Raw genomic sequence first — 22496 nt, forward strand, 5'->3', positions numbered from 1 at the left:
TCATTCCAATACAGGAAAGACTTGATGTTCTCTGCGGTTAGGTGGAAAAAATACGTGCAAATATCGATGTCGCAATCGACCAGAATGAGTTGCAAAATATTGGCACATTGGATATCGGCAAAAATCCAATCTCGTGCATCCCTAATCTCAAGTGTACGCTGGATACAGACACAGATGCAGTCAACCTTGCAGCCTCACTGTCTTTCTTGCTCTTCGTCCTCCTCATCCTCCCCTTAGCAGTGGTTTAACCCAGTAGCTCAGTGACCTTGTACGTAGATGGTATTCTGTGTGTGTGTGTGTGTGTGTGTGTGTGTGTGTGTGTGTGTGTGTGTGTGTGTGTGTGTCAAAGCAGCTAAGCAGAGTGCTGTTATTCTGCCTGACAGTTCTGCAGTGCGACCGACTCTACTGCAGCAATACTGCGTGTGTGTGTGAGAATGGTGATTACAAGGATTCTCTTAACACCTTGGTTTCAAAGGCTTTTGTGCGGGCTCATAATCAGGTTGGTCATTCTGAAACTGTGTTCTCAACTCCAAGACTTAACAAAGGTTTTCACAATTAGCTGCCACCCATCAGAGTTCAGTGTGTGGATGCAGACTGAGGTGGTTTTACTAGTTGTTTTATAGTGCCACCTCGCTCCATCCTTGCAGCAAGGGGTTGCCACCCTGGCTTGTGATATGCCATTTATTCAAAACATGAAGTTTCCTGCCCTTACCCAAACTATGTTGACATTATCAATTAATTTGCGGATTATTTTCTTGATTTTAATCATTTGTTCTATAAAATCAGAAAGCAGTAGGGGAAAAAAGAAAATAATGCCCATCACAGTTTCCCAGACCTCCATTTTTTTCCCACTCTCTAACACAAGAAGAAGACAAAATCATGTTCACATTTTGGCAAAATTACAAAAAACAAACATTTAAATCAATAAAATTGTTGCTGGATAATAATTTCTTAATAGTTTAGCTGTAATTGACAATGGCCTAAGTGGCGAACATGTGTTGTCATGCAGGCAACTATTTAATATTTTAATTAATTAATTTAATCCAAACTTATTTATATACTTTGTCAGCCTATGGAGAGATGCAAACCTGGCATATACATACCTAACCCTAACCCTAAAAACTTGATGTATCAGCTAAAAGTAACCAGCAACCCCCATGCCAGATTGGAAATAGAGGAAATGCCCTAACAGTGTGAGAGCATCTACTTACTTCCTGAAAAGCTGATGTTTTGGAGATGACACCCAGCTGTCACCAAGTCAAACATGTTTCTTTTAAATCATAGCTTTGTTAGCATTAGGTCTCATTTCTCATTTTTTTTCCCCTTGTTAAGCGACATTATTCAAACGTTGATTTACAACACTGAATTTCACACTGCACTGCCAACAGAGCAGTACCAATTCTATTATATTCCATTTATTCTGCCCTCCAGTGCTGGCAGCTTGTGCCCCATTTAAATAAAAAAAGCAGGCAGCAGACTTAACCCGAGGGTGGGTGTGTGTGGGTGTGGGTGTGTGTGTGTGTGTGTAGTGTCACTGCAAGTAGGCAGTGCTGTTTTAGGTGGGCTGTGAGTATGTGTGTTATCTAGTTACCAAGCAGACCAGTATGTAATTACTTCTTGCAGCTCAGCAGCAAGGCACTGACTCTGGCATAGTAAATTCTGTTAAATTTGCATCAGTAACGACATCTGATGTTTTGAATGCTATTCATAGTGATCCAGCATCAGAGATACTCTATGGAGTAAGTGATTTAAAATGTCAATCTGTCTCTCTATATGTCTGTGACCTCGAGCTGCTGTAGACTAAACTGTCTGCTGTCAAGAGACAAGTTGTTCTAAATAGGTGCATTGGGGGGTTATCTAACTCTCCTATGCCTTGAACTTCTCAGCTGCAAGAATCTCTCTCACAGTTGTCTTTCCGTACTCGCGAAGACCCTCATGGGCATAATGCGTCCCCAAGCCCCTAGCGTCACAACTAAATGCCTAATTCCAACCTAAACCTTAAAACTAAGTTTTAACCTTCAAACAGTCCTTTGAAGTAGTGAGGACTGGCCAAATATGTCCTCACAAACACTGTAATACACATGCACAGAGTTTATATCCTGCAGGCTCAAATGAACTCATATCTTCCAGTTATGTGGTGTTGAGTGAACAGTCCCAGTATGAGCACGGGACTACAGCGTGACCAGTTTAAACTTGCACTCGTTGCACTAGTTACAGCTTCAGTATTAATGTAACATTAACCCAATTTTTAAAAAATAGCCTAATTCTAAAAGGATTCTTTGCAGTTCCCTGAGTAGCTTTGGTGTTGGACACAGTCTGTCATATGTGATCATAATCACATAATGTTTTCATTTAAGTTCTGAATAATGGTGTGTGATAAATTGTGTAACTAAACTGTGATGGCCAGCAGTCTTGTTTATGCACATCTTTTCAAGTCTGGACTGAATTAGGTGATCAGATTTGGAGTCGCATTTACTTGCAATGCCATAAGAATTTTTAAAAGGGCAAACTTGATTTTAGTTGGAGTATACTGCTGGCCTTTGAAGTGTCAGCTTCCTTTTCCTGTGCTGAATCTCTGCTGTTTTTAACCCCAAAAGCTCTGGACATAATCTGTAACTACAACCCTTAACACACTCATGAGTGGTCTGAAACTTATTGTGTATTGTTTGAAACTTGGTCAGACTTCTTGCTGACACATTGTAGTCGCATAATAAGATGTTGCGCAGCAATACTGAACTCAAAATAAAATAAGATGTGGGTGGATGGTTACTAAGTGATGTATGTTTGTGATGTCATTAATTGTCTTAATGCTTTGAAGAATCAAACTGATAGAGCAATGCGTTAGAAATGTTGGAACAATTTCTTTATGATTTAAATTAAATGTTTCCCAGTTTGCCAATTACTTAATATTGTTTGTGGAAAGTATAATCTTGACAATTATACACACTATTAACTGTGCAGTCCACTTAAATTAGATGTCCAAGTCTCATCATGCGTGAAATAATGCAGAGGTAAAGCTATTATTTTCAGGCCGAGGTTTTAAAGCCTCTGTTTTGGCAGTCCATGTTGTTTCGTAATACCCTTTAATACACCCTCTTAGGCAACAACAATCTGCCGGGAAGGAGAACCAAAGCCTCAGCAAATATATTAGAAACACATTTATTTTTTTAACCAGGAGAAGATGAACTCAGAAGTAAAAAGACATACCAAGACAAGAAAGCCAACTAAAAATCAGACCTTGTAAGCACGGGAAAAAGGATATTTAATTAAAATAGGACCCAACACTTTCGTGTTTCGCCCAATGTAAGCTGGGATTGGCTCCAGCCCCCCGCGACCCTGTAAGCAGGATAAGCGGTTGACAATGGATGGATGGATGGAGGACCCAACACTGAGATATTTCCCCTCAAATCTGAAGATATGTACCATGAGAAGATCTCAGAAGTATTACAGCTTCAATTACTTGATCAGTTGATCGACAGAAAAACAATTATTTTTTGTAGGCAAAAATGCCAAATATTCTCTGGTTCCAGCTTCGCTAAGATGAGGTGTTTCTCTGTTTTGTCCTATTAGAAAGTAAAAATCTTTGGACAGACAAAACAAGACATAGGATGATATCACCAAGGAATATGTGATGGGTATTTTTCAATATTTGCTGATATTTAGACCAAACGATTGATCAATCAACCTTCAATAAAATACTTGACAGTTTAATTGATATTAAAAACAATTGTTAGTTACAAGCCTAAAAAAGAACTTTAAGCTACGCAGGCCGCATTATACCCACAATCCAAGTTTGGCCATTTTACCAAAACATTGTTTGAGACTAAAAAGTAATGTTTGTCATTTACCATATTCACGCAAAATATATTTGCAAGATAAGATGAGTGACAATATTTTTGGTTTTCCAATTTGCGAAGGGGGCAAGGTCAACATAAAGTTGCCATTCTCAATCGTTTTGATTTAATTTGTCTGTGTTTTTGGGGTTCTGAAAGACCAACTGATTGGTAAAACCATCCATCTGTTTGCTGTAAATCCTAGACAACAAAAGACAACGAACAGCCCCAAACTAAAGAGCCAAAAAATATTTTCAGGAAAGATGATCTACAAAGATATCGGGGAAACTCTGAATCAGTGGTATTCATAAGGAGTGGCTAACTGCAAAATAATGTTTATAGAACAAAGAGGTTATGATTAACCCACAATCAAAGACATTCAGCACACCAAACCCTTAGAGATATTTACAGAGGACAGATGGTCTACCACAAGCTATTTTGATTAGTTAATTTTTTCTAATACTTTCCTGTGAAGTAATCGGTTGCAACACAGAGTGATGAGGAAGTATTTTAAATGACGCATCAGTTTTGAATTCCTGGAATGAGATGGAAGTGTAAAGCTATATGTCACAACCACATCAGTCCAACTGAAATTTACCACATTAAGGAAGGATACATTCAGTACAACAGATCATGGAGGGAGCAAATTGTTCTGCCACCGTCACTCAGTGTCAGATCCATAGCAGTTTAACTGACATTATTACATCCACCAACAGATCTGTATAGAAGCAGCTTCTATCCATTCTATAAATACAGATGTCAGGCCTTTATCTGCAGACGCTCATTTTTTACTGCTATTTTGTGACTGCTGTGGAGCTTTGATATGTGATCTGTTTTGTGCTAACCGTACTAGCCGTCTCACTTCTAAACATTCTAGGTAACTACTAATTTATTCTTTGTCTAACTAAAGTTGTGTATTTTACTCTTTACGTGTGGACTCTTTTGGATGGTAAATGTTTAGTAAATTAATTAGGACTGCCCCCCGACAAAAGACTTTCCTAGACTAATATTCATTAGTTCAAGCCTCTAGTTTCTTTGGTCGACCATTGCGTATATGGTCCTCAGTGTTGCATGTTTTCTTGTGCTTCTTCAAAACAGCTTGGACAGCAGATCTTGAAACACCTGTCTGCCTTGAAATGTCTGCCGGGGAGAGACCCTGCTCATGCGGTTTAACTACCTTGTGTCTTGTTGCTGTGCTCACTCTTGCCATGGTGTGTGATTTTTGACAGTAACCTGTCTTTAGCAACCTCACCTTGTTAGTTGAGTTTGGCTGTTCCTCACTCAGTTTTAGGTGATAGGTGATCATTAGCACCTGTTTGGTAAAAATGTTTAATCACACACCTGGCAATATGCCTACAAAACCCCTGACTTTGTGCAAGTGTATCTAGTGTACCTAATATTTGGTCTCACCAAATATTGATCTGATTATTTGATTTTCTTCTGTTCTCTCTCATTGCATTTTGTTAATTGATAAATAAATCTATTAACTTGTCCATTTTCTGAAACAGTACTGTATATTTTTTTAAATGGTTTGAATTCCAGTGCTGGGAAAGAATGTTATAATAAAATTGTTAACACTGTAAAACATTACAGAGAAATACAAAACTGTAATAATGAGCATTGAAGGGAACATTTCTTTCAATCTCTTGTTTGTGATATCTTATATTCTTCTGGTTTTTAGTCATTATCTTCAAATTTGTTGCGTTTTATCCAACATAGTTTTCAATGTTTATTGCAGTAAAAACCTTCAACGGCCAGCCACTGCTTTCAGTCTTCAGTGGAAGTGTGTTTAGCTGGCACAGCTGTGCACTTAGACGCATTGTGAGGGCAGAAGAGCCATTCTTTGTATCCATGTATGATCTTTCCATTACCAAGGAAAGCCCTTCAGGCTGAGCAGTGGACACTTTTGTTATGCAATAGTTTCTGGACAACAATGAAGGAAGGCCTGTGAGATTTGTTGACAGTAACAACAGCAGCATTGTTTCTAAAAATATTGCACGTTGCTGTCAGCTGTCCATGTTCAGGATTGTCACTGGACGGTTGCTGGGTTGAACCCCCCAGACTGGGTTTGATGGTCTGCACTGGGACCATTATTGAGTAACATTGATGTACTGATGTACCCATGAGCAGGACGCCGGTAGAGAGCAGATAACTGTGTATTTGACCAAACAACAGTGGTGCTGTTGTTTCAGCCATCAGCTACTGATCATATGAGAGCTGCTAATGATCTTATGCAAGCAAGGATTGGAGTCTGTGCGTGTTTGGAACAGAACAGTGTAATATTCCAGTGTATGTAGACATTGTTGTGTGTATGTATGGCATGGTTAGTTTGTAGAAGGAGGACAGACACAAAACAGACATCCATGTCACAGCTTGGCACACTACCAAAACACTCCCTCGGACATACACATATTTAACTTTTACACGCACACTTTCTTAGCTGACTGTGTTTGTGTATAAACCCCCGAAAAAGGTCAGACGTGCCTATAGCGTGATTGAATCTGCCTAGTTGACGTTTTGACATTATGAGCTGTGAATATTTTGTGAAATGTCACCTATTTGAGCTGAGTTTGCAAATGCAGTCCAAGAGAGACTCACTGAAGGAAAATGAATGAGAAATATAAGACATAGAGGGTGGCTGTAAAGGAGAGCAGTGCTTGGCTAACAGTTTCCCCCTGATTTCAGTCTTTGTGCCAAGGTAAGTAATGGATGGCTATCAGTGCTGGACTCACAAAGATGGAACTTGCATTCTCCTCTGTCTCTGGGTCAAATGTGTATTTGCCAAAATGACAGTGTTCTCTTAAACTATTTATATTTACAATCCCCAGATATTTAGCCATCACCCTAACCAAAAAAACAATTGTTGGAAGCCCAGTGTGGTTTTCATATGGTGCTGTCAGCAGGAAGGAAGACGGTGTGTTTGCTTCTATGTCTGTCTAAAGGAAATATGATCATGTATAATAATACATTTTCTCTCTCTTGGTCTCTGCAGGGTGATTGAATTCATCCACTCTGTGCCGTGTTTGAGCTGGACTGAGCACTGAGTTAGCAGACCAAAGGTAAACAGCAATACACCACTCTTACCATTTCATACCTCACTGTCACATGTGAAAACGTCTGTTCTGTGTTTATGTGTGCTGGTATGTGCTTTATAGTGTTTGCTTTACAGAGTTGTGTACCACTTCTGTCGCAATATATAGCCAAAAGTATGTGGACCTTTTTGGATACTCCTTGTCTATGTCTTGTGTTTGGGCTGGGCTGCCCAGCTTCTATTAAGAGAAATTTTAATGATACAGCATTATTACAGTTATATTTTAGACAACTATTTGTTCCAACAGGTTGGGTAACCCCCTTTTCTGTTTCAACAAGACAATGCCCCTGTCCTAGTTTGTTTAGGAAGAATTTGACTGGCCTGCACAGAGCCCTGACCTCAACCCCACTCAACAATAGGGGTGTGGAAAATAATTGATTTTTAGATGCATCACGATGCGGACTTGGACAATTCTCAATTGATTCACAAATTTCAATAATCGATTATCTAGCGGTTTAACTAAACTACTACTAAACTACTAAACTTTCACATGATCAATAAAATCAATGCGCAACTAACGCTAATGATTTTTACCTACGCACTGTGCAGCACGGTAGCGCTTAGCTAGCGTCCTCTCCTCATTCTTCAAAGGACAGCTGTGTAATAGGCGGCAGTAGGTGACGGTGAAAGCAGCGGAGAAGAGGAAAACATGAGCGCTACGTTTCAGTCTGGCTGTAAACGGACAGTGTGTCTGTTAATTACAGTCTGTCTGTTGTGAAGTGAAGGCAGATAGTGCTAGCTAGCATCTCTTATGACTGCATATTTATTCCTTGTTGTTTGGATTGTTACAAATACTTTGCTTTTAAAGTACCAATTTGTCACACAGTGAGAAAAATACATCTTTATCCTATTCATTTTACAATCATATCGTAGCTCTCATAATCATGATGAGGTACCTAGAAATTCCCACCTTTGAGGTGAGATATCGAATCGTAGCGAATCATTGACCTGATAATCGAATCGTGAGACCAGTGAAGATGCACACCCCCACTCAACATCTTCAGGATGAACTGGAACAAAAACTAAAGCTTTACAGCACAACATCAGCAGCCTACATTCCTCATGTTCACGTGTGTGAATGGGAGCAAATTCCTGTAGCCGGGTCCACAATCTGATGGAAATCCTGAAACCAGAAGAGTAACTGTCATAGCAGCAGATTAATGCCCATAGGATTGAGATGTTCAACAATCATGTAAAGTATGGGTATAATGTCTACATACTTTTGGCCACATAGTGTATTTGGTAATATTCCAAAAATGAAATAGCTTTTGACAGAATTTAAGATTGCCACTACTGTCTTTTATTACAGCTACTTGCAGACCACCTTTTGAGCCATCCTGCTTCAGTTCTTGGCTGTAATGATATTTAAACTGGTTGTAAATGTTTGGAAAAATTGTGGCTGACATCTGGTTCAGACATACTGTATAACATTTATTACCCCACTAGTGTAGCATACGATATTTTTGTATTTATGTCACTTATTCTGATTCAGTTCGTAAATATATAACCAATTGTAACAAAAATAAATAAATAAAATCAGGCAGCACACAGCACAACTGATGGTTAGAAAGCTATGTAGAGGTTTCCAAACAAAATGTTCTTGTAGTGACTATGATAAATAATCACTCCCAGACTTTTACAGGCTTCTGTATTCTTTAGATTTGTGTTTCATCCCTGTTGAGCTCTCTGGAAAACTAAATGTCTCTGTGGCAACTTTTACCCATAGCCAACTCTTAAGTGCCAAAATTATAAATCTGTGGTTAGCACAAAATAATTCCTGGACACTTAAGTCAGAAGGCATGTCATTTTATGTAACAGCCTGCAGAGGTTGGGTATTAATAGTCGAAAGTGACATGTGATCCTTTGTGTGTTGGATGTGCTGTCTCCTAAAACCAAGAAGCTTACCAAAAATATTTTAACCTCATGATTGCCTAAAAATACCTAAAAACCCTAAAAATGCATGTTAGCAGTGAGTGTGTAAAATATTCAATTAAAATACGATCTGCATGTTGAAGACATATTGCTTACAATGAGAGTGAAACTACCATCAATGCTAACAGTGCTATTGAGACAGTAGCATGGATCAGAGTTTTCCTATCAAAGTCTGATAGGCACCATCATCGACGTCGCCTGTTAATTTTTCTGGGGCTTTAGCCCTGAATGTTGTGACTGTAGCCCCAATATAATACAAACAAAAATATTTTCCAAATGGTACTCTCAGTAATATTGGAACATTTTGTTTGAAATTCACTTAACGTGACCCCCTCACCGTTACTGCTTGCCTTGCTTGCTTCATTCAGCGACTACTGAATTGTCCTTAACAAAACTGTAATCAAAACATTTAGATATAAATGTTGTCAGTCAGTGTCTAGTTAATGTATATGCACCACAAACAGTCCGCCGCAAAGTAGCGAGAGAATAACATGATACACCTGTCGCTCTGTGTCTCTGTCCCACTCGCTCAGAGACGCTTTGCTCTGTTTGGGACTTTGTCTCTGCTCCAGGATGTTTCCCTCTGAAACGGCTGTGAGCTTCAAATGCTGAAGGTGCTGAAGTAAACGTTTGTGTGGATGTGTGGTGAGATTTCTGTCTGATCACTAGTATTTTCAGTTTCGTGTTTCCGCCTCTGATGAAGAGCAGTGCTCTCGTCTCATCGAGTAGGCCTACAGTCCCAGACGGGCTCTGTGTCTGTCAGACGGTCTAAAGGGAGTAGCAGCCTACTACCATATCAGCAGAGCAATCACGCAGGGTAATGCACAGCAGTGGGGCGGGTAGATTTTGTTAAAATATTATGACTATATTCTCGTCAGATTGTGATTTTATTCTCATATTACGACTTTTGTCTCAAAATATTATTCTGCAAAAATATTCCCCAGAATATTATCAGTTTTAATTATTATCAGTTGTAATTATAAAAATCATAAATGTATTTATATGGCCTATGATAATTAATAATTAAAATGTAGCTCAATGACTTAGAGATAAAGTGGGTATAAAGTTCAGTTTGACTGTTGGCATAACAAGGTAGCAACAGAAAATTAGACAATTGATTGAGTTGCTGAGGTTATTTACTGTTGCTTTATAGACGTAGGCCTACTTTGGGTAGGCGGCAGCGGGGAGGGTGAAAACATGAAAGATTTCTGGGCTGGGCTAAGCCTCCAATGTTTCAAGAGACCTGGAAATGCCCCTGGGCACCATTTGTTTAAAAAAAAAAATAAAATAAAATAAAAATTCACAAATGTAATGCATATTACTGCTTTATTCATTGTAGATTTTTTCTAAAATGTTTCCTCTAACACAACCCTACAGTAATAACTTAAATTCATCTCCTTAAAGTTGCCAGGTTGAATCCAAGATCCGATTTCTTTATAGAGCCATTTCCCCCAGCTGTTTGTTTGTTTGTTTGCTTACAAACTACATGTATGTGATACCGACACACATACCATGTAATTATACATATACATTTCACATGTCTGCTGTTACTAATCTGCAGTATAACTGGGAAGAGTACTAGAAATCTATACTCAAGTAAAAGTACAATTACTCCCATTAGAAATTGTTCAAGCAGAAGTAACATTACCATTTGACAATCTTACTTAAGTACCTGGTCAATGAACTAGCTTAATAGTGTTCTATAAATAAAGTTTATCGTTAATTATTTGTAATTATTTTTATTTGCATCATTCCAGATATCATCTGAGTTAGATGTTTATAGTGTGTACACTTGTTCTGCATAGACTAAAAAAATTTAAAAATTACACTTGTTTTTTACCTATTTGCATTACAAGAAGCTTCAGGCAACAGTTTTTATACTAAATACAGTGTTTGACAGCTCTGCTGTATCATGTTTGAGCTTGTATGGAGCACTTAAACACATAATTAAACTTCATCTTCAGCCAGTAGTACCCAAGGCTAGTGGTGAAGTAACTTTGCGTGTGAGAGAGAGAGATAAGAGAGAGAAGGTTTGGAAACACTTAGTTGGAAATGTTGCATTTTTTTGTGATGATCAGACAGTATTTTCAGAAATTTAAAGGGAGTGTATGTTTGTGTGTGGGATGCTGCCCTGTTATCATTCAGTTTTGGAGTGAGTGTAGCTGCACCCACACAGCTGCATATACTGCACATGTAGTACTGATGATCAAATCAAAGTGGTGTGTGTATACATATAAATGTACACAGTCTGTGTGTGTGTGGTTGTGGGCATTTGTGAAGGGAGTGGCTCATATTTCTATGTTTATTATACGAGCTGTATAGGTTTGGCAACATATGGCACGGTAAAAATATATAGAATAATGTCTAATCATGATAAAATTTAATTTGAATGAAGCTGAGGGCATTAGTAGAGCAGCACTCCAAGTATCAGTAAATATGTTGCTATAGCATAACTAAATTGTCTTCATTAAGTATTGTATTTTCTGTGTAAGGAACCAGAGTCAAATCCCTTGTATGTGTACACGTACTGTGTCAATAAAGCTAATTCTGATGAAGAACAATACTGACTGCAGCATTTTAGCTTTTATATAGTAGCACAGTGACTCCAGGGATTGCAATGTCGGTCCAGAGTTAAATATCTCAACAACCTTTAGGGTGGATTGCCATAATATATGATATAGCTATCATCCTCAGGAATAAGAATATCCTAATTTTCCTCCAATGGCAATATAATGTCATGTCAATGTCATTCTGTTTCTTAGAAGAAGAGTCTACTTTTACCTTTCCTCTAGCACTACTGGTCAGTCCTCCCAATATAGGTGGCGGTCTGAGCTTAGTGGTGTTGTGCCTACTTGCAGAGCAAGTTGGTAAACAATTGTAGTGGGAACAAAGGAACAAAAACAAAAGTGGATGATGCAACATAGCTAATAAGCTACATTAGCCTCCTCCATTTTGGACTCTCTGTTCCCTTAAAGGTCAGCATCACCAAGACACTTTGCCTGTCAGTGACCGAATTTGCATGTCAAAGTTCAAAAAAGATGAACTTGATCTGAAAAGTTCAGTCAGATTTACTTTAGGCCAAAACATAGGGGACAGGAATCTCTTTAAGATTTCTTGCTAACCTTAAAATAAACCCTTTTCATTCTGTTGACGGCTTTACCTATCCTCTGGCACCATCCTAAGGCCAAATTTGACTTTTTTGGCCCCAGTGCTGGTAAGAATCTGAGAATAGCACTTGTGCCTCCGCTTTTCCACCGCCTCAACTTCCAGCCTGCTGGTGTATGGGGAAAATGTTTTGGGCCACAGGAGCAAATTGGCAGCAAGGATGACTCTGCTGCACCATATCCAACTTTATTAATACTAGAGGCCGACCAATATGGGTTTTTGGGGGCCGATGCCGATATTAAAGTGAATAAGTGCTGATTAATGAGCCGAGATTTAGATTTAGAGAATGATTTGGATAGTAGAACCCTTTACTGTTTAAACTACACTTAGAACAGGCCAATTTTGAAAGCTGGTATGTATGTGGGCTATAAAACTGTTTCCTAAATGGATTATGTTAATAAAATAGATTACAGTCTCAAAAAGTGAACATGTAAACAATTGCACATCAATAAATATTTGTTGCTGGAACATGGAACCTTTTCAGCTGTCTGTAAACAGAGAGAGAATAAGCATTTGTATTTCACTTTACACATAATCTGCCATAATTTCAATATAGCACATTCACATCTAGTTCATCCCTTTACCAGCACTCTTCTAACCAAAGCTACGAGAAACCATTTCTCATAATCTGTCTAAATCATGCCGTCTATGATACAGTGAGCTGCTGTTGAATGCATCTAATACAACGTGACTCTACAACGAGGACCTGCAACTTTGAGATTTCATTTAACTAACGTTATAACTACAACCAGAGCCGTTACGGCTCTGACTACAACGTTTCACATCTACAACGTCACACAAAGATGAGCTACAGGAAGCTGTGTTATTTTCTTGTTCAGCTCACGTTTATTTACATGTCTGCTCTGGTTTAATCATTTCAGACATGGCGGCTAACTGCAGACAGGCGGCTCGCAGATATATTTAGGATACGTCAGAAACTATAGTTTAACAGCTCATTACGACATTAGCGCTCCTCCTCTGATAAACACGGCATTACCTTTGTGGCTAATTTAGCAACGGGCAGCATTAGCTGCTGTAATGTTACGTGATTTTAGAGAATATTTAGAAGTGATGAACTAGAGACAAATGTGGACCGTTCACTGACACACTGTTTCAGAATAAATCTACAGTTACGTCTGTCAGCAGCTTCCAACACCCAGCTACCGTGACATTAACCTGCTGTGAGCTGGTAGGAAGCCGGGAGAGGGCAGAGAACAACGGGAGGGTTAGCAAGTCATGAATGTTTTCAGGAGAGGAGAAGTGACTGGGTCTGTTTTTATTATAACTATTTAAGTCATGTAATTAACATGACAAAAGACCGACTCACCGCTCACACAGCCCTCTGCGTGTTTGGCACATGCTGCATGTAAGCTCTGGTAAACTCCGGTCACTCAGCTGATTGTGTTTTTTGTGGTGAGGCAGTGTTGTTATCAAGGGTGCTGCAGCTGGTCGCCCTCTGCTGGGGCAAACTTTGAAACACCCATGACATGAGTGAAGGATCTGACTTTTTGTTTCTTTTTTAATTGTCATATATCTGCCGTTATAAACAGCCGATGCTGATTAAATGCAATTAGCTCATATCGGCTGATAATATCAGCCAGCGGATAAATCGGTCGGGCTGTAGTTAATACGTCCATCCATTCAGTTAGAATAGAATCAACTTCCTGCTGCCTCTTGTTTGTTTCTTTTGGAGCAAAAATACAACTGTTCTGGAACACACTGCTGTGTGTGTGTGTGTGTGTGTGTGTGTGTGTGTGTGTGTGTGTGTGTGTCAGCATCATGTTACACAGCGGCAGCTGAGTACCCTTGGGATCTGCTGGGTCAAATACACACACGCATATGTATGTGCTTGTGACTCACACAGTGCCACTACCTTAAGCAGAGACAAAAAATCCCCCCAAAAAGGTACAGACCTGAACAAATCTTCATGCTATGTAGCCCAAATGAAGTATAATAAGCTGGGGATAACTACCTTTGTGGCCGCGTGCGCAGTGAGTTTATTAATTCAGCATCTCTCTATCAGCTGTGTAGAAGACAAAGAGAAACACACTATATATTGCAGTGTAGGTAAAAAACAGCACAGCGTAGCTGAGCAAAGTAAAACAAGAGCACCACAGAGTACACAATCTACCCCTGCCTCACACTTTTTCTCCATATTAATCTCCCTTCCTTGTATTGAGAGACGGAGGCAGATGTCGATATGATGCAGAGAAACGAAAAGGAAATGATGTAATCCTCCTGTAAGTCTCAGGGGAAGTGATATCATTGTTGCTGGACCAGCAGGCTGCTTCCTCTGCCTCTCTCAATGCTTCTTCCTGTGCGATACTAGCTAAATGGTTATTCCAAACACCTCAGTCATGAATTACTGTATGAATCATTCAACCTATATATATAAGACACAGATGACTAACTGATTAAAAAGCATTCTGGTGGTTTTGTATATTTTAGCTAATTTACTCAAACTGCAGACCATTTTCCAAAGCAGAGAAAACCCATTTTGGCTTGTCAATGTGATTTTCCTCCCTGCTATTGAGCCATCGATTGAAATTCGAAGAATGTGTAATGCAAAGCTTACAAGTGGGTTCTTTGGGGTTGAAGAGGTTAACAATTTTGACATGTCTGACAGCTGTAAAAGAACTGCTGCCTTAAATTAGATTTGAATCTGCAGGAAGAGCAAGTCAAATGTTATAATGTTGGTTGAAATGTCAGACTTTTTTTTTTTTTGTGCGTAGTCTTGTCTTTGAATGACGTACCTGTCAATGAGCTGTAATGGAATTAGAGAGAAGTAACAGAGACAGGAAATCTGTCTTCGCTGTGTTTATGCATGCTGTTCTTACCTTCAGAGTTGGAGGCTTGTGTGTATGGTTGTAAAAACAAAAAAAATAATAAGAAGAGGAAAAAGTGACAGGGCAATGGCATTAAATGAACTAGGGCTTGGTTTGGATGAGAGTCTGTCAGAAGTGTATTTAATGCTTATTGTTGAAGATTTACTTGCTCCTCAAAGAATTTACAAAGCGTGGTTGTGCAGTGGTTAGCACTGTTGCCTCACAGCAAGTAGGTTGTGGGTTTGAACCCCGGTTGCCCTGGCCTTTCTGTGTGGAGTTTGCATGTTCTCCCCGTGTCTGCGTGGGTTCTCTCTGGGTGCTCTGGCTTCCTCCCACCATCCAAAGACATGCAGGCTAGGTTAATTGGTGTCTCTAAAATTGTCCTTAGGGGTGAATGTGAGTGTGAGTGGTTGTTTGTCTATGAATGGTGGTGGTTGTTCTCGTGTTTGATCTGGTTGATGAACTCCAGGTCTTGAAATCTGGTTTTTGAACATCCTGAAAGTCCACTCTGTGTTTTCTAGCTTGCGTCTACACATTGAGTTAGATTTCCAGACTAGAGCACTCTAGTACAGCAATCTCACATGTGTCTTGAGTGAAAGAGAGAGCAGCAAGCATAAAACAGTTTCACTGCGGAATCACTGTCTGACTTGGCAGCCTCGCATGGCCTGGCGCGCGCACACACACACACACACACACACACACACACACACACACACACACACACACACACACACACACACACACACACACACACACAGGCTAGCTCCTGTAATTGATGTCACAGTGTGACTCCTCGGGCTAATTATGTACCCTGGCAAGACAAAAATGAATACAAAGACACTGTGTGTGGTTTAGTTACAGCTTTTAGCTGAGTGTGAAAGATGACATCAAAACCTCAATTCTGTGAGGAGCTAAAATAAAACATGTTGTAGTAGAACCATTTTATCAATCTATTTGATTGATAATGCGCCACCACCTGTTTTCACACAGGGGGTGATGGCGCATAGATAAGATGCCTGTCTTTGGTGTGGGAGACCTGTGTCCCTGAGCAAGACACTGAACCCCTAGTTGCTTCAGAGGCGTGCGACCTCTGACATGTATAGCAACTGTAAGTCACTTTGGTCAGCTAAATGAATAAATGTAAATGTATTTGGTTTGTTGTGTAATGTTAGATGTGCTTTGCTTCATTGTCAGCAAGAGTAATTTTGGCAGAAGAGTTGATACAAAAAGTAAACTGTTCTATGTCTGTTGTGAAGATAGAACTGAAGGTTTTCTTTTGAAGCTATTGTTGAGGCAAATGGAAGAACTGAGGAATTGGAAGGAAATAGTTTCTCATAAATTTTGAAAGTCTCGTAAAGATTTTGCACTGTAAATTATTTTGTGTGTGTGAGAGCGAGAGAGAGAAACATCTCAACTTACTCTGTGGATTCACTCATTGCTTCTTTTTTCTCTGGATCTGATTTATAGCTTCGCTTTACAAAAACCCAACCAGGCCTAAAAATACCGTTCTGTGTGTGTGTGATGTCCTGATATAGAGCCGTGGGAATAGGCCATATTGAATGCAGTTGAAGGAACTTTAAAGCCCTCTCTGTTGTTGTTTTGTTGTGGCAGTGGACCAGTTGAGGCTCTGTGTAGCACTGTGGGAAACTGGGAGCTGCCCAATACAGATGCAGTGGGTCGCTCAAGGGCTCCTCCTCCTCTCTAGAGTTTAATGTCCCGGGTTGACACAGGGACCCTGGATAGCCTGTGTGATAGCCTGTAACACTGTATGAGCCACACCTCCTCTCTGCCACACTACAGCAGTCTTACTCTATATTTTGTGAGGGGTTAAAGGTCAGAGTTTTGAGGTTAAGGTCACTTCCTATCTGTGGTAGTTTGCAGTGTGGTTACAGGAGCAGCTGATTGTGTCTGCTGAAAACCCGTATAGTTTAGTTTTAAACTTGCTCTCTTTAAAGCGTTAGGAGGGAGAAGGGTTTTGGAGGGAGAGAAAGGGGAGGAAAAACAGTAATAGACAAGGGAGAAGGGAGAGAAATTAAGGGAAAGAAAAAATAAAGAGAAGTAGGAGGAAAGAAGGATGGGAGTATGATTGCATGGTTTCAGTCTGACAGACAGGAGGAGTGTGGCTGCAGCAGTAAAGTAATTACTGTTTACTTTGGACACACACGCACAGCACTTATAGCCCATCAGTATGACTTGCTGTCTCAGCTCTGTTTGACAAAACAGAGTTCTGGTTTTCTTTCTGGTGGTGTATTCAACTGCTATCTGACACACAGTTGAACATTAACCAGCAGAATACAGAGATGGCCAAATTTTTAAAATGTTTAACTTTTATTTTATATTTTTTTTAACCTCTGGGTTTGATTTTTCTAACAGTTAAATTCATCCAGACAATGCTTTTCTGCAGACACCGCAGTGTCCATGAATACACGTTGATGAGATCTGAAGATAGGACTTGTTTGCAACTACATTACACCATGTAACAAATTTTCTTTTTTGTTCCTGATTAGTAAGTGTTATTTCCTAATTGCTTATCTCTCAGAAGTAAAGAAAGTTATTATTCCCCACAAACATTGCTTTTGTGACCAGGAGAGTGACATGTTGAAATTTCCAATAAGAAAATGGGCAAATTTGTGTGTTTTCGTTCACATAAAGTCAGAAAGAAGCAACGTATGAATACAAATTAACATTTATACACCGGCTTTGATCTTTGCCTCAGGCAGCTTAGGGAAGAAGTCTTGAAGGTTGTTGACAGCTGCCGATTCCTTATCTAGAGCTCTGACAAATTGTTTCACAAGGTCTTTGATTCTGATGCGCAGTGGTGGCATCAGCACCTTTCAGTGGTCCACCAGTGCTCCCACTTAACATTGTTCCTCCCCACAGAGAACTCGGTCCGCTGAGGGCAGTCCCGCCTGTGGTAGTGCACCTTGGTGTCCCTCCTGTCCCAAAATCAAAGATAGCTGGGAAACTTGGCAAAACCACCTTGCAGATCCACCAGGAATGCCACCTCCCAGCAAGGTCTTGATACTGCTGTAATCCTCCTTAAGGGGAAGAGACGGGTACTTACCCTGAAGGGGTCATCACTATGAGTGACCCCTTTCATATTACACTTTTCATTTGATCAGTTATTAGTATGAAAATATTGATTAGTGCAACTTTAAGCTTTCACGCTACGACACATTTTGGTCAAATATGTACAGCACTTTGAGACATACGTTTTAATATTGGGCTATAATAATAAGAGAAACTTGTATTCATATAATTATGTAGAAGGATGATAAATAATAATAATTACCTATTACATACACACCCACATGCATTATGAACCTTAAAAAATGGACCACAATTTCATTATTAATGTGGTTGGAAGCAGGTTTGCATGCAGCAGTTTTTGTCGTCCGTGTTCTCTTCCACTCCGAGACAAAGCTCCATGCGAGGAGCTGGCTGAGTTTAGATACAACGGGAAGTGAATTTTCTTCTCATTGAGATTGTGCATGCAAAGAAAAAAGGTTACATTGTTGGCCTGCATCCAACCTTGGCCTGGGTGAAAACAGCAGATTGTTGTACAAGAGCGCAGCTGTGAGAGTTTTCGCAACGCTCCTCTAGTCCCTCAACGGTCCCCAAACCACACACACACACACACACACACACACACACACACACTCGCCCTATCCTCTAGTCTAAATGACAGACCTTGCTAACCACAGGGATCTAATTGTAGCGCCGCTCCTCAGCTTGTGTGTGTGTGTGTGTGGGGGGGGGGGGGGGTTCAATGTGTTTGTATGTGGGTGTGTGACATTTTGCTCTCTAATCTTGTGTGTGTGTTGGCTGGCTGTCCCTCCCCAGAGAGAGACAAGGGGGGCAACGACAAAACGGCAACCCTGGAATAGCACACTGGGCCCTGGGCGATACTCTGGGGTCGCCTGGGTGGCGATGTGGAGGAGAGGAAAAAGGAGGAGGTTAGAGAATGGAATACAGATTGGAGGAGGAGAGCATAGCGAGCAAAGAGAACTGGAGTATAAGGAAGAGAGGTGAGAGGTGAGACACTTATTCGCTGTCTGGACGAGAGTTAGATGAACGCTGTAATATCATATTATGAAACTACAGGCTGTTAGCTTAGTTCAGCATAAAGACTGGAAACATGGGACGACAGCAAGCCTGGCTTTGTCCAAAGGTTAAAAATAATCCTCATGGTGATGACAAAACAAAGGCTAGTTCGGCACATTATCCCCCTTAAAACCACAACTTGTTTTTTTATACACTTCAGTTTCTGTACAGATATAAAAAAAAAATAATATATAATAGCTTGGTAGGCAGATATTTTTTTTACCTTTTGGACTGCACTAGGTTAGCAGTTTCCCCTCTGGATCTAATCTCAGCCAATCTAACTGTCTCCTGGCTGGATCTTATGCCGCGTTCCAGACCAGTCAGAACTGGGAAATGTCCAAGTAGAAATATCCGACTTTGAACCTCAAAGCGTTCCAGGTGCATGGTGGTGCCTGACGCCGAAAGTGAATGAAATACATAGCTGACCATGACAAACTCTTTGTCAGGTGTACACCCAGTTGCAACCTCAGCTCTGCCCTTGGTGTTAATAAAAATTATGTCCATTTTAATGAAAGCAAGTAACTGAAGTGATAATCCTCAAAAGACAGTAAGTGTCCTAATGTTTCCAAATGTTTTGGCGTTTTTAATATTTTATTGAATATCTCTTTTGAAGAGAAGATGTCTTTCAGAGATTCTTTACTGTAATCAGCTACCTAATGACAATGGCAAAACATTTATAGATCAATTTTCATGCAGAACATGTTTTACTATATGATAGTTTGAATTATTTTAATTTAAATACATGGAAATATACTTTATATTGCCCTTTAGTTTGTTTTATGTGTGCTTTCATAGGAGCTGCCATTGTTGTGTGATGTCATTCAGCTGTTACTCGTGAAGTCGGGGTAGATATTTTTTTTTTTGTAGTTGGAGGACGGAAATTTCCAAGTTGCCTGGAACGCAGCATTTATATGTAACTTGCAAATAACTCTCAGCAAGAAAGTGAGTAAGCATATTTCCAAAAATGTCTAACTATACTTTTAACATTACATTTAAGTTAAATTGTGGCTTTATCTTCAAATTTAATAACAGGGTCAAATCAGTGTGCAGAAGGTTTTCATGCATTCTATACTTCAAAAACTTAGCTAGCCTACGTTTTTAGTTTGCATGTATAGGGTGGAAAACTGTTTGCTACTGGTTGTCAACACAGAGAAGAATTCAACAGCTGCTGTGTGTCTTTGTCGCTGTGTAATCTATTTGAAGCCACATATATTTTCATAACTGTGTGTGTGTGTGAAGGACAATTTTTGCCATCATTAATCACACTCTCTTTCCAAAAGTGTGTTGACTTGTTCTCAGTGCGGTTACATAAACGGTTTATACACACACACAGTCTTAATCTTTCATAACCTTTCCCCTGAATTTCCTTGTCATGCTTCGTGTATTCTTTTGTTTTAAATCATGTTGATTATTTTTACCATTATTTTTAGACTGTGGAACAGACCACTCTGTCTTCCTGCAAGTGTTGTTGACATTCTGATGTTAACATAAAGTCTTTGTGTTTTTTATTGTTCTAAATATGTTCAACATTATTTTATTTTTGCTCAGCACAAAGCCAGTATGGCTGCAAAATGTCAGAAATATGCGGAATAACACACCGTGAAGACAAAAGGTCCCAGGGTCAAAGAACAAGACGGTCTATAACCGGTCTGGCTGCAGTGTTGATTGCGCCCCACAATACAAAAGTACTAAAAGTATACTGACAATGTTGATAATCTTTAGAACTTTAACCGTTAGATGTTTACCCCCAGGGGGCATAAATGTGCTCTGTTTGTCTTTTCATTTTGGTTTTTGTTGTGAAAGATGTAACCTGCCCGAAGGAAAGGCCAGAGGGTCCCCAAAATGAAAAGGAAGCATCAACTGTGGATCATGAATGTTGATAACATTTAGACAATCAGGGGAGTGAAATCAGAATGCAATATGAACAGTTATGGTGCCACAAACTGTTGGCCACTAGATGGAGCCGAGAGATCATGCTGTGTCTTGAAACAGGAATTGAGGAATTAACCAGTGTTTCTTTTTCTTTTCCTCCTTTTGTCATCTCCTTAGATGGATCAATTATCAGATGAGGAGGTGGAGGTCAGGGAGGAAGAGGAGGAGGAAGAGGACGACAGTGATAAGGAGGACAAGGACTTGGATAAGATGTTTGGAGCCTGGCTGGGAGAGCTCGACAAACTCACACAGGTACACGCTCTAGTCCAGAGCTAATCTGCAAGAAATCAGATGCTGTGGCATGTACTGTAATCATTACAGAAGCATTGTTTCAATATTGTGTCAAATGAAATCTGATCCCAGCCTGCTGAAAATATATGGATGATTGGGTTTTTGGCACACAAACATGCAAAAATGTGAAATGGGTGTTGCACACACTTCATTTTCTTCTTCTTCTGTCTATTCAGAGTCTGGATGATGGCCGCCCTGAGCAACCCCCACAGCAGAAAGCTCCTCTCAGACAAGAGACCAACATGGCCAACTTCTCCTACAGATTCTCCATCTACAACATCAACGGTCAGCCCCACACAGATGCCTTTCCTCACTCGCAGTTTGATTGGTTTCCTTTCCTCCTCTCCTGCTCTGTTATGGTCTGCCTGTCTCTCTCTCCTCCACATCTCACATCCTGATATCTCTCTGTCCGCAGAGGCGTTGAATCAGGGGGAGAACGTGGATCTTGATGCTCTCATGGCTGATCTTAGCTCGATCGAACAGGAACTCAGCACCGTCAACGCCAAACCCAACAGCATTGGCAGCATGGCTCGCCTGGGGTTGACCGACACCAAGGTACACGTGTACAGAATATGAGCTTGTGTTCATAGTGTGAGTTTTGGCCATCATTCATCGGTTATAATCACATTTCTTGTTGCTGTCCTTGATGAGCATTTCCTGAATATTGAAAGCAGAAAGTCATTGAGATGTCTTTTTTTTTTTTCTCCAAGTAGAGGTTTATTCAAATCAAGTTGTTTTAAGGCAGCTTAAATGTTTTGGTTAATACTTTCTTTTTATAAAATATGAGGAATGCCTTTTCTGTTTCTTCAGTCTCAGAAAAGCTTTGTTTCGAGTCTTTCTGCACTCTTTCTTTCCATCTCCAGGTCCGTCAGAAGCCTCCAGCAGGGCGCAGCGGCAGGCAGCATCCAGCAGGTAGCAGCAGTGGTGGTGGTGGAAGCAGTAGTAACAGTGTGAGTGGTGGGGGGGGCAGCAGCGGGGCGAGCAGTAGCAGTAGCAGTACTAGAGCCTCACCCGCTGGCACCATCAGAGCTTCCGCTGGGCATCATGGGAGACCGGCGCTGGCTTCTAACTTCAGTCTTGACGACATCACTGCCCAGCTGGAGAAGGTGTGTGCTAGTGTGGAAATGTGTTTTATAAGAATAAATCTGCGTGAGTGATATTTTTGTCATTTATCCTTATCTATGTATGTGCCATTTTTATATCCATCATTCATTTCAACAAAAACAAAGGTTTTTTTTATAACATAAGCAATAAAAATGCTTTTGTAAAGACTCCTTGGCCTTAGGGGGGAGTTGTTAGCGAGAGGTAAACATTTTAAAACTT

The 22496-nt window shown here is 40.1% G+C and overlaps 1 protein-coding gene across 3 annotated transcripts in view; it reads left to right on the top strand.

The window, feature by feature from the left end:
• The window catches only part of raph1a (Ras association (RalGDS/AF-6) and pleckstrin homology domains 1a), a 66958-nt gene that overhangs the window by 11759 nt on the left and 32703 nt on the right, over positions 1-22496 (top strand). For all 3 annotated transcript variants that reach the window (XM_046053394.1, XM_046053395.1, XM_046053396.1), the window contains exons 2-6: positions 6826-6892; positions 21000-21134; positions 21350-21458; positions 21589-21728; positions 22037-22279. In XM_046053394.1, coding sequence (XP_045909350.1) covers positions 21000-21134; positions 21350-21458; positions 21589-21728; positions 22037-22279 — 627 coding nt within the window. In that variant the 5' untranslated portion in view covers positions 6826-6892. The remainder of the gene's footprint in view (positions 1-6825; positions 6893-20999; positions 21135-21349; positions 21459-21588; positions 21729-22036; positions 22280-22496) is intronic.

Source organism: Micropterus dolomieu, linkage group LG07 (genome assembly GCF_021292245.1).
Source record: "Micropterus dolomieu isolate WLL.071019.BEF.003 ecotype Adirondacks linkage group LG07, ASM2129224v1, whole genome shotgun sequence".
NCBI lineage: Eukaryota > Metazoa > Chordata > Actinopteri > Centrarchiformes > Centrarchidae > Micropterus > Micropterus dolomieu.